The 16,566-nt window shown below is 40.6% G+C and overlaps 1 protein-coding gene across 2 annotated transcripts in view; it reads left to right on the plus strand.

Annotated features, from left to right (window-relative positions):
* The window catches only part of DPYD (dihydropyrimidine dehydrogenase), a 333,346-nt gene continuing 320,334 nt past the window's right edge, over nucleotides 3,555–16,566 (plus strand). The window contains exon 1 of one of the 2 annotated variants that reach the window (XM_021404735.1): nucleotides 3,555–3,672. In XM_021404735.1, coding sequence (XP_021260410.1) covers nucleotides 3,661–3,672 — 12 coding nt within the window. In that variant the 5' untranslated portion in view covers nucleotides 3,555–3,660. Of the gene's footprint in view, nucleotides 3,673–15,833; nucleotides 16,077–16,566 lie in introns of those variants that run through there. The other variant, XM_021404734.1, reaches the window with a different exon arrangement.

The raw sequence follows: 16,566 nt of genomic DNA on the forward strand, positions 1-16,566 counted from the left end.
TCAACAGCTAGAATTTTAGAATGTGATATTTAGACAACTGTAAAGAGAGTGACACATTAAGTGTGTTTTTCTCCAGAGAAAAATGAAATAGGCATATAGATAAAATTATAATACTTAGTACTTCTCGGACAAATTCCAGTTGAGGATCATGAAGTAATAGGAAAATATTAATGATTTAGCCTCACAGCTAGATTTCAGGTAGATAATAATGATAATTATTACTACAAATAAATATCATCATTCTTGCTCTGAAGTGAAAATTGAGGCATAGAGATTTTATGTATTTGTCCAAAGCCTGTTTTACTGCTGTAACCATCCTTCTATAAAATTACTGTGTATTAAGTGTGCCCTTTTCCAAATATTGTACATGATATACTATTCAGTTCATGAATTCTAAAAACCAAGCAGCTGAGCTTCCTTATGAAGCAGTGCCTGTGAACATCTCCATTTGCATTTGAATCCTCAAGCAGTGACAATCTTGCTTAAAAAAATAAAAAGAAAAAAGGAATGATGGAAATCAGAACAAAATCTGTCAAGGGCCCATCTGTGACTGTGTATCGGAATATCACTAAGATGCTCTGAGGAACAAAGTTGTCTCCAAGTCTAACACATAGTGCTTTTTTGTCTATGGAAATAATTCAAGATGGGTGGAATAAAGGCAAATAACATGAAAAACTATGTTTCTCTACTGAACAGTGCAGGAAAGCAGCGTGTCTGTTTCATGGGTAATCTTGTTTGTGATACATATACCAATGTATAGATGCTAAAGGTTTTATGGGGCAAAATACTCAGTGTGCTCATATCTCCTTTAGATAAGCATGCATGGCTACTGCTTCCTATGAAGTGTCAGAGAGCCAGGGGTCTTTGGCCCTGGCAGGTGAGAACTTGGGTTACATATGTTTGTGGCAAAATGCAAGCTTTCATAGCACGCTACCTGAAGCAGTGGGAAAACAAAAGGATAGACTCCACCCTGCTCTTGACAATACTCCTGAAACCACATCTATTTCCTTCTGAGTAAGAACACACAAAAGTTAGGAAAACCTATCTGTAAACTATTTATATTTCCTCTTCAAGATCTGAATTCCTGCAAGCCTTAGCTTTAGTTCTTTGCTCTCACATATGCAATATTTGGAACTGACTACTGGAAATAGGAGAAACATGGTATTAACGTTATTCTAATGCACTGTGTTTTCTTTCCTTCTCTTTCTTAACTGTTAGAGTACGCAAATGTTCAGTTAACTGGTGCTCGTGTTTTCTTTTTATTGAATTGTTTTCACTATGGCAAATAAATATTCATAAAGAAATGTGGAAAATAAATCATTTCCAATAGTTCAAAGCCATTTTCTTTCTAGACTGCATATATATTCAGCTGTGACTTGCCTTTAATATTTTATTCAAAAGACAGATTTGTAGAAGGACAATAGAGATAATGTGTCAAGCAGTAATTAAAACAGGGGGTAATGATTAAAACCATTTTGATCTACATTGTGCTCTGTCAAACTCATAATCTCCCGTGTTTGCTTAGATGATTTTCCATTTGATTTATATGGAATCCAAAATAAACTTCTGTTTGAAGATGCTGCACAGAACAAAAGATTTCAATCTTAAGCTTTTGGGATCTGGAGCCCTTTCCAGCTCTGGGCTTTGGGTATCTCTTCTCTATCATTCTCACAGGAAAAATCTCAGGCAGGCACCGTCCCTCCTTTTAATATCGTGATTTCTCTGGGAAGTAGATCCATGTACACGGCACCATTCAATTAGCGGACAACCCAAGGTAACCTGTTTCATCATTTAGACTTAAGCTAAGAGCTCCAAAAGAAATGCAAGTTAAAAATGCAGGTAGTTTATACATTTGGAGACCCTGGTTCAAATTCAAGTAAGAGTGACATTTCTTGTTTCATTATGTGTTTTGGCCACAAAATACACCATGTATTTGTATCAAATTCATTATCTTTTCTGATTTGTTGGTGATTTGGGCCCATAATTCAATAGAGCACTTACGTACAGACTTAAAGAAATTGATTTAAGAAACACTACACTTTCTGTTTAATCCTGGGCAGACATTCAACTTTGAAATCAATGGGACTTATGAACAGCCTTGACCTTGGGGTCTGAATGGTTGCTGAATCAGTGCATTGACAGAAACATACTGGAAAAGATAATATCCATGTCTAATCAGAATTATAGTCTCTACTTTCATGGGAAATTACCCATAGATAACACATTATTCTGCTCAAGAAATCCATTTTATAGCAGTTATTAGAAAACCTTAACACACATTTTCTGTTTATGCCAGAGATACTAGATGAACAATGTCTTTCCTTGATAGTGTATCTGAACTATACTTCAAGTGAAAAAATAAATTACGGGAAAAGTGCTGGCACAAGGGACCATTTCTAATTATTTACTGAGTCTTTCCCAGTTGCTTGCTACGTGCCAGACTTTTGGGAGACATGTGGACAGAAGGCAAAGCAGAGTGGTTCTGAAATCACACTGGCTCAGTCAAAGACAATAGCATATGAAATACCGTGTTACGCAATATCATGCAAATGAACCTCTCTCCTAAGAACTGCATTCACAAGGGATGCCTGCCCAGTCTACATATAGAATTTTGAGTGAACATATTTTTATTACACTGTGAGAACAGCAGGAGTAAAAAGTGCGTGTTTCTGGTATTGTAGCATACATGTTGCACTATGAAAGTGCAATGGTGGCTGAATCCATGTGGCTAAAAGAAGAAGTAAAATAATTGATGCTATGTTGCATGAAACAAAAATCTTCTTGCCATTCCTAAAAATATTTTACACAAGTCATTTTTATTATAATAAAAAGTTGGCGAACAAGATCTTTAGATGCTGCTCATAGAGCTGAAACAGGCTTGAGAGGGGAAATAAATTATAACAGATCCTAGTGTGTCATCTAATTCAGTAAATGATGAGCACAAAGACCTTGAGAAGATGTGGAAAAAGTTAGTGAGTTATACCTCTCTGGACAACCCTGGACAGATACCACGATCCACATTATTCCACTGTTTCTGGGACAGAGTTTAGGAGTAATACATAAAAAACAGCTGTACAGTGTTCACTGGAATCATACTGGTGGAGACTCTCATGGTTACCTGTATCTATCCTGATACTGCCTACTCTCGCTTTGGAGCTGATGAGTCAGGAGTATGCAGCTGCTGTATTGCATGCTCATTGCACACAAGCTCTCTGCAAGCCTCTGAATCAACATTCCATTGATCAAAGGGCAGAATGTAACAGGAAAGAACAGAAGGGCAGGATTTGTCTTCCTGTATAATTCTCAAGTTACCAAAAGGAAAAGTTGGAGCTCCTGCCCCTTTTCTCTCATGTCATCTACTTTACCCCAGGAAAAGGTGAGAATAGAGCAAATCTGCCTTCTGAACCAGGTGCTGCTTCTGATAGTCTTCCCAAATACGGTCATGAATTGCAGCTAACACCTGTTCTCAGTGAAATCAGTAAGTGCCTAGAAGGACCAAAAAGCTTATAGAGCTCAAGATGAGGAAGGGTAGGTCTTTGTTGGCTTGAGGGCCTTTTCTAATGTGAAGGGTAGCTAAGAGGAGTAACAAAGATATACCATGATGTTAGGCCCTTCTTAATCAGATCTTCACTTTCTGCTGGAATCTCACTGACTAGGAGTATGGATTTAGAGGTGAGTTTTACAACAGACTTAAGATCTGGGGTTTTACTTTTCAACTTTTGTGATATCTTTGATTGTAACATTGTAGTTGTATTTCTATGGTACGTATAGCTTAAAGATCACAGGAAAAAGAAGTGACAAAGCCTTACCCCTCAGTTTGGTGATATTTACGCTGTTAGACTTTTTGAAGATTTAGAAGGAAGTGACCTGCTCTGTTCTGAACCAAACATTGTTCATATATGCATGCACATGTTCATTCCTGTAATATAATAACATGTGTGGATCACTGTTTTTATTTGAAAGTCTTCCTTTTGGTTTTATTTTCTGTTTCTGCATTCTAATGTTAGGCCATCTTCTTAATAAGTGTTGATTCGCATCAATTTTGGCAAAGTCTGACTGATGTTTAACTGAGGTGTTGGCTGCTTAACTTTATATCTGAATTGCTATAGGTTTCTTCATTATTCTTTTACTGAAAAAGACTAGTTCACTGTTTTCTGAACATCTGTTAAGAAGAAATGTGCTGAACTGTCCTGATCACAAGGAATGTAGGCATACAGATGCTCAGTGTTCATGTTTTTAACAACAGTTTAACACATACTGCTGCAGCTCCCAATGGAGCAAAAAAAAAAAAAAAAAAAAAATCATGAGATGTTATATCAGTTTAACTTCACAGCCTGCTACAGTGATTAAGGTAATGTAAGGTGAAATGCAGTGCAGAGTATCTTGGTGTGGGGGAATGTGTGAGTATTTTCCTTCAACTAATAGTTTTCCTTTTTTTTTTCTGTAATTACCTGGAAATGATGAAGGCACATAAGATGAACTGGGTGGATGGAACTTCTAATTATCCTGCATTGCAGTTTGATTAATTTCATTATATCCAAAACATCTTTATCAGAAGGATGTTTGGTCATGATATTTCTTCTCCAGTGGTCTGGTCCTTACTCAGTGGAGGATAATTCCATCCTGTAACAGACGTAGGTCATTCCCTAAATCAGGAGGTGACTGTTCTTATTCACTTCTTAGGGCTTGCTTTGATTTAGAATTCTTCTTTGTAGGCCATAGACTGACTAATTACTAAAATAAATGTTATGAAAGCAGCCATAGTATGCTTGAAAAATAAAAAGCAGATTGACTTTATATCCCAACATAAGCAGCTCACCACTGAGGAATATGAAAATTTGAAGCTGCTAATGCTGTGATAGTTGGAAGAAAAGAGGCTGTTTGTGGTAGAAGGATCAAGTGAGAGGAGATGCTGAGGAATAGGAGATAGAAAGGAAACAAGCGTAGAAAAAACAAGGGAAAAGAGTGTTAAAGGCAGAAGCATATGTCAAAGAAGTGTATGCAGCCCCAGAGTTTTTCCAGTGGTAAAGCAGGAGAGGTTTGACTAACTTTCAGAGATAGTAAAGATAATCAGAACAAGAAAAAGAGGTATAAAATATTGTAGTGAAAATTTCAAAGAGAGTAGAAAGGAAAAGCATAAGTCATGTTCTGGTTATTTGCATGTACTCCCGCATTCCTTTCTGCAAAATATTCTATGGCTCTGCTAATGCAGAGGTATAAAAAGCACAAGTAGATGTAATAGCTTAATGTTGCTGCTGTCTTGAGGCTCAATGTTTGACAAAGGATATCAGCGTTCTGAACATGAACTACAGATAATTTATAAAAGCATAAAAGGGAGAAAAATTCCTGTAGTGTGTATGCTGATAATGTCTGATATCTGTATTGTAGAAATTCCACGAGCTCATTTATTTACGTAAGAATGAAGTTGTTATAATATTAAAACCTGGTCCTTATAGCCAATAAAGTTCATATTTTGACTACTTTTATTCATTTGTACCTCCTCTTCTGCCACTACAAAGGTACAGCTAACGGACACTAAGTCATCTTCTACAGGGAAATTCTGCTCGTGTTTTGAGTCCTGCTGGTCCAGGGTGGAATAGCAGCAATCACTCTCATCAGCAGGTTCTCAGACTGTTATAGAGTAGTACAACTGAGCCCCAACAGAAAGAAAAATCTGTCTCTAGATACTCCCATAAAAATACGATGTAAATAGCCTGGTTTACCTTCTAAGTTCTCAAAAGTTAATTGACAAAGACTTTAATCAATACTTTATGTAATTTTAACCTGATGCACCAAGCAGCCTGCCTCTGAGAAACTTTCTGATTAAGGTCTACCTGGACTTCCCAGGACTCAATGCTATTTTGATGAATAACATTTCTAGTGCTCTAATTTTCTAGCTAATTATCATCAAACACCTAGATGGACTTTCTGCAGCATTAGATATGCTTTGAAAGTAAAATAAAATGCCTTCAACCATGGGCAGGAGGAAATTACAATTTCACTGGTATACGCACTGTCAAATCTTGAACTACTGGTTCTTTGTATAATTTTGGTGGAAAAATATAACATTTCATAGTTGGTAGCAAAAATAACATAACTGATTTTGAAATTAAATTGTATATCTAAAAATAAATGAAGTTGTGGAAATCGTAGTTTGGAAACCACGTTCTCCAGTTAAATAAGGTTTGAGCAAATGTTTTCTTTCTATTTTGTTCCAAAGTGCTTTGTTTCATGTTTAAAAGTAAAAAAGAAGCCCTTCAATACTGCTTAACAAAATTATCTAGAACTTAAAGCTGTTGTTAACCCAAGTATACTATTTCTATTCCAGAAAGACTTCAAGTTTACACTTAAGGCTAGTAGACTAGAAACATTTGACTCTTCATTTTGTTCTGTGGAAGTAGTAAGAGATGAAGGGTGCAGACTTGAAAGGAACAAAAGTGTTACTGGAAGAAATGAAGCCAGCTATGTTTCTCTCTGCATGACTCTGCATCCTCTCCAATGCATCCTGCTGTTTTTAAGGCTCGTCCCTTTCAGGATTGCAATGTACATCTGTAGTGAGTAGCAGTTGTTCAGTGTCACATTACTCAAGCAGTGTAAGATCAGAACTAAGGCAGGCTCTGTTATCATGGCTTAAATGGTGGGTCCTGACTCATTTCTTAAATGGCTGGTATGTACTTGCAAGGCATATAACCCAAAAACAGAGCTGACAGTTTAAATATATGATGGGAGAATAACAAACAAGTGTAACAAACAGATGGGCCAGCCAGTCTGTTAAAACGTGGTTCAACTGCAGGTCTGGCTGCGTGCAGGGGGGAGCTCCTTAGTCAATCTTAATTGCCATAGCTCAATTCAGTTTGGTATTTACAATAACTTTATTTATATGCTAATGATTAATTTCTTCTGTAATAGAGGGGTAAAAAAGCCCTTTTAAATCCTGTGATATTACAATCCTTTCAGGCTTATAGTGAATATATCCACTGACAGAAATACAGGTTCTCTCTGCCAATAAGTGTGAAATGACAAGTATGCATATATATACAATCTAATTGTCAGTATTTGATAAGCTTAAAGAAAGAAATGTTTTTGCTATGGAAGCTATCAATGTAGGTGTTGAGGTGCGTAGGAGGGATCTTTCAAGCTTTTGGAATGTTTCAAGCAGGAATTTTCTGTGTGGGCTTAAAAGTCTTTATCTGCCTCTCTCTTCCTCCACAAGTCCAGCCAGGTGGAGAACACACATTGCAAGTCAGCTGTTGTGGTTGTAGACTAGTTAACTGCAGGAATTTCTGCAGGAAGGTGAATGTAACTTAGCCAAAACTTGTCACAGTAAGAGACTATTATGCAGTTAGAGTAACATCTTGGATGTGTAGATGCTGCTGTGGAGAGGATAATTGGTACAAAGCTGGGAAAGAAGCTGTACTGCATATAATATTAAAAAATACAACAAAAACAACCAAACACATGAACAAATCCTCAAACCCTTTATTGTGGTGCTCCTTTGTGTAAGAAGTTGGCAGATCCACAAGAACTAAGATATGTTTTTAAAAATCTTGCTGCATACCCATCTCAAAACAATTGTTTTGTTGGGCATATCATTTTTCCCATGAAAGTTGCTTTCCTGTGAGTCTTCAAATAATAAATATGGTTTAAAAAAAAAAAAGATAGATGATGAAGAATTAAGACAAATGTCTTGCACATTCAGTGTTCTACAAAACTGTCATAAGGTTGACTGCCATTATGGGCATTAACCATAGATAAATAAGAATAGAAACATAGAACTGGTTTTGAAGGAAACAAAAATAAAAGCAAAACTTAAATTTTTGAATCTGAATGAAATTCACAATTTCAGGTATAAGACTAGATCTTCTGGTCTTAATTTATTTTATGGGAGAGGATTTACACTTTGTCTTCTACAGCAGTATTTATTTTCAGTGGAATGGTCTGCACTGATGGACAATGTTTATTGTAAGGGATTAATTTCCAGAAGGAAACTGGTTTAACTCAAGGGTTATTTGATCAAATTGACTCCACTTGATCTGATGTAGTGATCTTATATGACCTTGATTAAATTAGAGAGGAAGATGATGCAGGCTGTGCATCCTATTGACAATTTCTATCATAGTAGAGGGTGCCAGTGAATTAATGTCTTCCCATATTTTGCAGAGACCTTGGGTAGGAATTAACTTCTTCTATTCATTTCAACCTTGCCAAGAAGGCAATAACTATTGCTGATTGTGAAGTTAGCTACTTCTGAAGTGGTGAAATAGTCTTCTGGAGTTTGCTCATAACAGTTCAAGACAAATGACCACCTTGTCATCAATCTAGAGGTTTAGCAAGGACATAAAGGTACAGTCAGAGGATGTTCATATTATCTGAGTATCAGTTCTCCAGTCAACTACTAAGGCTGCGGCTAGTCTGTATCCATCATCTTAGACCAATAGCTGGGAGCTACAGTCACATGCAAGACTTGAAAGTGAAATTCAGGTGGCCTAAGTAGTTAACAGGTACTGTGCACAAAGTCAAATCTATAGCAAGATAGGGAAGAACAATTTCCTTGAGCTCCCCCTTATGGAACTCAGTCAAGTTTTTACCCTTTGTACCATAGTTTCTTGAACACTCAGAGCAAAAAATTAATGGCCTAAAATGAGAAATCAAGTTAGAATGTGTAACTGTGAGCATCAAAAAAGAATCATTATTATGCATGTATTATTTCTGCTTTTCTCTACCTTGGTGGAAGGGCTGAACTAGAACTATTTGGGTGGTTGTTCTATAAGTATTAGCTGTTTAATTCCAACTCCTAAGAAGAGAATATCCAAGGTAGAAATTTGTGTGTATGTATATATATCCACACATATATACACATGTGTATATATTCTAAATTTCCTAGTAGAATTTGCCTCTTCCCATTATTAATGCAAGTTAAATGTGCACATCAGTATAACATTATGATTTTTGTGCATCTTAATATTTTTAGTGGGTCAGATTAAAAAGTTATAAGCAGTAATTAAATACTAATAGATAACTAAGTGAAATGTGCTTTCACTGCATGTAAAAACACAGTATTCTAACACATGGAGTAATCTCCCTTTGATAGTATGTTAACTCCTCTGTTAGGAAGTCAATACTTTTTGATAACTGGAAGATTACCAAGTTGGGATGGGGCTTTAGCAAAGGGAGTGTTAGGCCTGGTACTGCCTTACAACGTCCTTTGGAGATTTTATTTCATCATGTTTCCACCCCAAGCACTACCTTATCTAACAACAATTATTTATGCAGTGTAAAGTACCATAGAACAAGGTTGTTTTTACCCCATCAATATTTCATTTCTTGTCTTGGCTTAAAATATTAATTACCTGTGTTTTTTGTGTTGAAGGCTGTTGAGTACTAGGTAATATCCAAGGTAGGTAGGGATCTGTTGTAATGAGTACTGTAAAGACCTGGAGAGAAGTGTAGCCTCTACTTAAAAAATACTTGTTGGCTTTTAGCCTTTAGCTGTTTAAATCTCTCCAAAGGAGCAGTACTAGCTTTTCATTGTATATAAGGCCACAACTTCTAAAGTCACAGGCAGTGTAAACCAATTATTTGCAGAGAGGTGGAAGTCTCTATAGGTAGTAAGTCATGGGCATGCAAAGAGCTTCACAAAATGCATGGAGTCCTCAGTATTTATGTAGAGCACCAGTAGAGGAAGAAAGCTTTAATATTTCAATGGCAGTCCAGCATGCAGTTAAGTAACATGAAGAAGCAAATGTAATCTTTGTGTACAATGATAACGCTACATGGAAAGATGTCTGTTCAGGTAACCCTAACATATGCTCTCACACAGCTAAACAATGAGTGTGACTTGTAAATTGTCATCTCTGTGCAAGCAAGCAGAGAGTCCTCTGGGAATACAATGCATTTATAGATGTGCTAGGGAGAAAGAAAATGCTCACATTAGGAAACTGGGCAATGTGGCAACTGTGTTGTATTTGCTGTTAAAACTAATATTTCTCTGGTAAATGAACCTACCATGTTGACTTGTCATGGGAGTAGACCAAGCATGTCCAACCTACAGACCCCAAGCAGCCTGGAACAGCTAGCAGTATGACTGCCCCTGCCTCATGCTATAAAGGTGCCATGCTCTTCCTCGTGCAACAGTCACTCAGCACCAGCTGAACATCAGTGAGCTACTAACCCTATCTGTGCTGAAACCAGGGCGTGGGGTGCAGTGCCAGCTCAAGTTATGGCAAATAAATTTATATATTTATTTGATATATTGCCTAAACACAGTCCTGTGAAGAGCAAAAAATATGCAGCTGTGCTTTCTATTTTGATAAAGGAATTTGAGAATAGGTTTCAAGATTGCAAAAAAAAAAAAAGACAGCTTTTTTTAATATTTGCAACTCAGTTTTCAATCAGCATGAGTATGTAACCTGCACATTTTCAAATAGTTGCACAGGGAAGAGCTTCTGCCTTTAAAGTGAGGGGCAGAGGGGTGGCTACATGCAGCTCGTGGGTTGGGCATACCTGTGCTAAGTAATTCAAAGGGCCAGTTTGTACCTTGTCAGTATCTCTGAAAAGCAACACAGCTACAGAATTCCTATTAAAAAAAAATCTCTTGCTGATGCTCCTGCAGTTGCTGAAAAATGCAAATTCAGACAAGCAATTCAGTGAATAAATTTTATTGTGGTGGTGTTTACTTTAGAGACGGACTTTTTTCTTATCTCACTGCTTGCTTCCCTTTGAAACTGTAACCATGGTGGTAGTTGGATTTGCATGGCCATAAGCTATGCAGTAGGTAACCATCTCCAGTGTTTACCTGAGTGGAGAAGTATGTACTGTTGCCAGAATTTAGGCATGCAGTAGCTCTTTCTCTAGAGGCTTTGCAGTCTGACTTCTTAGATGCTTCGAAACCTCTACATGGGGGAGTGAGGGTAGCAAGGATGGTTGTCACAGAAATAAGCCCATTGGAATCTACTAGGACTTTTGCATCTGAGGTGAACTCAATATCATTTTGCTATACTTTTTTGAGCAATGAACTGTTTCTGCACCAGGCCTTACTTAAAGCGCAGACCTGATCCTTTTCAGAAACTTGCTGCCATAGGGAGAGCAGAAGATACAAATAACAATGTATTGTATTGGGCCTCAGTACAAATGGTCTGATCCTCTGACACGAGGCTTGTTTTGCATGCTTATCCCAGAGGTGCGTGTGACTGGAAAGTGGAAGCCTTTGCTTTTACTCTCCGGGACTGAAAGAGGTGGCACCTGAAGATGTTTCAGCGTAGACTGGTGCTTTCAAATTTTAAGATCCTATGTTGGATTATTTTTTTGTGCATGAAGGATAATCTGGTCTGATGTGACTGAGCAGCTATTCAATTTCTCTAAAGTGATCTTCACTGTACACTTCCTATAAAGTACTTTAGACCTGGGGAAGAGGGAGGTGAATGTTTCCAAGTCCCATCTCAATCTGAGATTTTCAAGTGCTTTTATCCAGGAGACACTCATGTTAGATGTACATATCTTTTAACTTGTAAATGCCGGAATTGCCTGACTCTTCTCCTTAGATAAGGTCCAATGATATGAGAAGCACATTAAGAGACCGAAAAGGATGAGGCACGTATGGAGAAAAGGCTCTTGGACCAGTGCAAACCCAGGACATCAACTTAACGGCTCTAAGGCTTAGTAATAAATACTGGATTTGTCTACAGATGTCATCACTAGAGACTGGAGGAAAAAGAGACAGATTTCTGTCCCCTAAAATATCCTAAAGAAACATTTGGTGGCATTTAAATAGGAAAACATTATGTGATGCCAGAAACAAGCTTTATTTTTTAATATTTCTTTGAATTGCTTGATAGTGATTATCAAAGATGTTTGTGGTGTGAAAATATGTGGGTTCCTTTTGCTTATTTTTTTCCCAAGATAATCATGTTGAAACTTGTAGTCCTTGCTACATCTAAAAAAAATTATAAAGCAGTTTAGGGAAACAAGCTTTTGTTTACAGTGGCACAGATGGCTGGAATAAATTAGTGTACTTGCTAAAGAACAGTTCATTTTAGTTTAAAATGCATTTGGACTCTTATCAAAGCTCACATGGTGGCCATTTTGTTATTTATTCATCTATTTGGGCTTTACAATTCCATGCCCAAAGGCTATGCCTGGGTAATGGTCAGGGCTTCCCACAAACAGAATTCATAATTATGTACATACCACACTTAAAGTACTTTTGTACTCCTGTACACTGACATACCCTATGTTACCCTGTGCTCTACTCCTTCTGAAAAACACTGCTCAGTTGTAACAGGGTGGATTAGAAAGGCAAGCTCATCAGTGTCAACGTTTTAACTTAAACAGTTTTTTTTGATGAAGTGGTAAAGAAATGTGATGTAAAGTTGCAATTGTAGATCTTCCAAAATGAACATACCTGTTTTGGGGAGATAGTGAGCAAGACTTGTCAGATTAACTTCTCAATTGCAAACCTTGGGGACTGGATTAGGAGGAGAGAATACAAATAGTGGCAGAGTTCATCTATGGGTATTACGGACAGTTCAGAAAAAGATGTCAAGTTTCTCCCTCTCATGTTTCAGCTTTACACAGATGCCCTTGTTTCTTGATGCAGAGGGAAATTATGCCACGTGGATGTCTTCAGAGTTTCTTAATGTGACCCTGGAATCAGTGGAGTTATTTCTTTTGACTTCATGCTAATAGTGATTTGCCCCAACTGGGCAAAGTCAATACTGTTCTTACCTTGACTCTTAGTGTGAAGGTGGTAATCACTCACATCTGAGTTGCTGTAGGGAGCCTTCAGAGGAAGCTCGTCCTCTTCATGGAATTTTCTTGTTAATTTTGTTTTTTTTTCTTAGCCTCTTTAAATACTGATTATATCATCTTTAGGCTGTTCGACATGTGAGTTGACAAGCCAGACTGAAAAGAAGAAAACGGAGAGGTGCGCTCTCTCTGTGCACTCTCATAGGTACTCAAAGAGTACATTGGAGAGCAACATGAGTCCACTTCTGACTTTCTTGAACCTCATGAATTTGAGAGATGAACCCCTAAACGTGAGTAATCTGGGCTGAGAAACCAGAAGTTTAGATACTGGGAGATGCTAGCTATGAGATTGAAACTGTCAGTCTTTGTACAATGAGGAGACTGATCTTGCAGTAAAGATGGTGTGTAATTAAAGGCAGCACAGCAGTTCAAAGCTACGACTGCACAGCAAATTATAGTCTGGAATATCCTTTATTTCTGACACTTGAACTGATGTGAATTAGGGGCAGTTTTTGTGGAAAAAGTGGGAAGTTGCTTGCATGAGATGTCAGTTCACCAAGACCTCTAGGCTCACTAATACATCACTGCCAGAATTTGAATGCTGAACTTTCAGAGCTACAGCTTGCCCTTTAAACTCTCAGATTAACTGCTGCAATGGCTGGAGGAGGAATGGTTTGTTTTAGATTGCAGGCTGTGTTCCTGTGAACCACTCAGACTGGAAGGGCATGGCCTTGCTCTGCTGCTACTCTGCCCTCCCAGCAAGCAGCTGTCCTTGCACCAGGCAGTGGCTAGAAGCTTTCATAGAAAGTGCACATGCAATTATTTCTTTGACATGTGGGTGAATTTTACCTGAAGAGCATGTGGAACAAAAGGTTAATGGCAATTTTCAAAGCCTATAACTCAGCCAAGCCTCAATGGCATTTCATGCCAGCACTGAAAGTTTGGTTTTTAGCATCCATACTCTGTTTCTGCTGCATTTGAAACCCTTCTGGGAGGAAAGGAGGGGAAATCTGAAGCTTGGAACTTTAGGAAAAAATAGGTGAAAGTACATTTAGGTTGTGTGATGCTTCTCATCTTAAAATTTCTTAACTTCTTTAGAAAAGTAGGAACCTCAGAAGACTTGTATTCTAAGGGATGTTGCACATGCCTCCCTGTTTCTGCTCATTTATTCCCTGAAACAAAGTTCAGCTGTAGAGATGCTCAGTGCTGATAAGAGCAGAATTTGCCACAGCTAAGAATCCAGAGATCATAGAAATGATGCAGGAAAAGGGCAGCCCTGCAGACATTGGGGGGAGCTGGCACCTGATGCAGGCTGGCTGCCTGCCAGGCTTGCAGGCAGTGAAGTGATCCTGGGGAAAGCACGTGGGAGCAAATACAAGAAATGCAAATTGTGAGGGTGAGGCAGAATACATTTATGTCTTTGAATTTGTTTTTCTTATTGGCAAACAATCCATGCTGCTTCTGGACGGGGAGGAAAATCTAGTTCTATGGCATATAAATATTACTGTTCACTGTTTTAGTGGGCCAGGTGCCAGGTCCATTGATCTGGTCCATGACATGGGAGTAACCAAAGATTTATAACCTGCTGAGAGAAAGAGAAAAGGGCTTTGACACTTTTCCCCAAAAGTGGGAGCTCCTCAAAAAGGTGTTACCTGTGACAGCTGAGAACCTGACTGGACACAGAACAGCTGGAGTCTGGTGGCTGCTGCTTGGCCCTGCTAATGCAACCTGTGTTTAGAACAATTGGATTAGAAAGTGAGCTGCAGGCAGCTGGATGCTAAGCTGTGCATCTCACTTACGTGGAAAATATTCCTCATGGAAATGACTTGTGGGCCCAACGCACTTCTACATCCAATGTACAGCCGTGGGTCAGGAACACACACACTGGCTATCCAGCAAAGCCAGTGTTAATGAAAGGTTATAGACAGGTGCTAGCAATGCAGGGGCACTGCTCCTGGTTCTGCTGTCAACATTTCAAGTGCTTGGCATGGACAACTGTGGTTCAAAAGCGCTGTTATGTGGTAGTGCTGAGAAGGGTTGGGGAAACTCAGCTCTTACTTGAAACTCAGGGCCACGGCCTTATTTCTCCACATCTTATATGGTAAGCAATCCCGACTGGGTGTCTCAGAAGTTCTCATTTGTGAAAGCAGACATAACATTATTATAACTACAGTTATAATTATTTTTTGTGCTCTTCTTTAAGAGGCACTCTCTCAGGATATGTGAAAGGAGGAAAGTCAAAGTACCCAAAGGCAGAGTGTTGAAGCTACTTACACCTCTTCAGGAAGTAGGATTGAAAACTTTTTAAAAATACTATTTATGCTATAACAAAAAAAAGTAAGGTTGAAAGTTAACTGGATAAAATGAGTGCTGTAGAAAAGTATGTTGAGAGCTGGACCTGGGATTCCTTTTGGAGGAAGGAGGAGGAGAAAGGATGTAGGAAACTTCTTGGCACACAAATAGGAAAGTCAAAGATGGGATATAGAGGGAAGTCTCTATTCTTGTGAAATAGAGAAAACAGCTCTGAAGTGCTTTAGGATCACAAGTGTGGTACCTGAACGTGCTGTCTGGAAACAGATGTGATCAGCTGTTCAGCATTTTTTAATGAATGCTTCTGCTGTTGTGAGGTAGCAGGGAAGACACACACCTTTGCATGCAATGTTGCAGTAGGAATGTTTGTTTGGTTTTTTTCAGTGATACTGTAATTACTGTCTTGGAGGTGTTAAACAACCAAAACGTTCGAGAGTAGAGAATGCTTCAGAGCATGCAGGCAGCAGCGCCTGTCCGCCCTTGGGCACGGCGGCTGCTGCGGGACAGAGCTGCTTCCGAGGGTGCAGGGAAGAAGGCTTAGCTGTTGCTGAGGAGAGGAAGGCTTGCCTTGGGCCGTCCCAGGCGCTGTTGGCTGTGACCTTCTCGTGGAGGTGAGGTAACAGGCCTTCGACGGACACTGCCGGTGGCAGGCTTGCCGCTCCCCGGGGAGGACGACGGCGAAGGCGGCCGGGCCGTGCGTGCCAGCTGAGCCCGGGGCGCTCTCGGGGGCGTGGCGGCGGCGCCTCGCAGCACGGGCGGGGGAGGGCGGGGCCGCTCCTCCCTCCGCGGCCTCGAGGTGAACCCTCTCGAGCGACCGCCGCGGCCCCTGCCCAAAGGGCGCCCCGTGAGGCGCGCGGCGCTTCGGGGAGGCCGCCCGCCCACTGGGGCGTTGCAGCCTGGGCTGGCGGCTCCGCCTCCTCCCGCGTTCCGCTCCACTCCGGAGCTGCGGGGAGCCGGGGGAAGGCGGTGGCGGTGCGGACAGCATGGCTCGGGTGCTGAGCCGGGACCCGGTGGACATTGAGGTACCCATTCTCCCTGCCGGGGCGAGCGGCTGCGTCTGGCGGGGAGGGGGCTCCGCCCGGCCGGGAGCGCCCGGCAAAGTTTGGCTGCGGGGGGCAGAGTCTCGCCGCCGTTGTGAGCTCCGTGGCTCCGCTCATCGTGCCGACCCAGGGCAGCCTACGGCTCCGCAGCCCCCGTCGGGGTGGCTCCTGGGCTGCGCGGAGGCGCCGCTCTGCTCTGCGAGAGGCGCCCGGGCTCGACCCGATGTGCGGGGCTGCTGCGAGCCGAGGGGCGTGTGGGGGCGGTGCCTCCCCTCCTCCCAGCCCCACTCTTCCCGCAGCCGCCTTCTCCAGGGTCGGGCCCGTGTCCCCGGGATGGGGTCAGGCGCCCTGGCGCAGCGCAGCGAGGCGGAGCGTCTCGGGGGGGGGGGGGCCGCTGCAGTGCCCGTGGCCCGCAGAGTCCCGCGGGTCTCTGCTCTCGGGTGCAGTTCTTCCCTGAGCGCCTGGCACAACG

This window comes from Numida meleagris, chromosome 7, assembly GCF_002078875.1.
Source record: "Numida meleagris isolate 19003 breed g44 Domestic line chromosome 7, NumMel1.0, whole genome shotgun sequence".
In the NCBI taxonomy this organism is placed as follows: Eukaryota; Metazoa; Chordata; class Aves; order Galliformes; family Numididae; genus Numida; species Numida meleagris.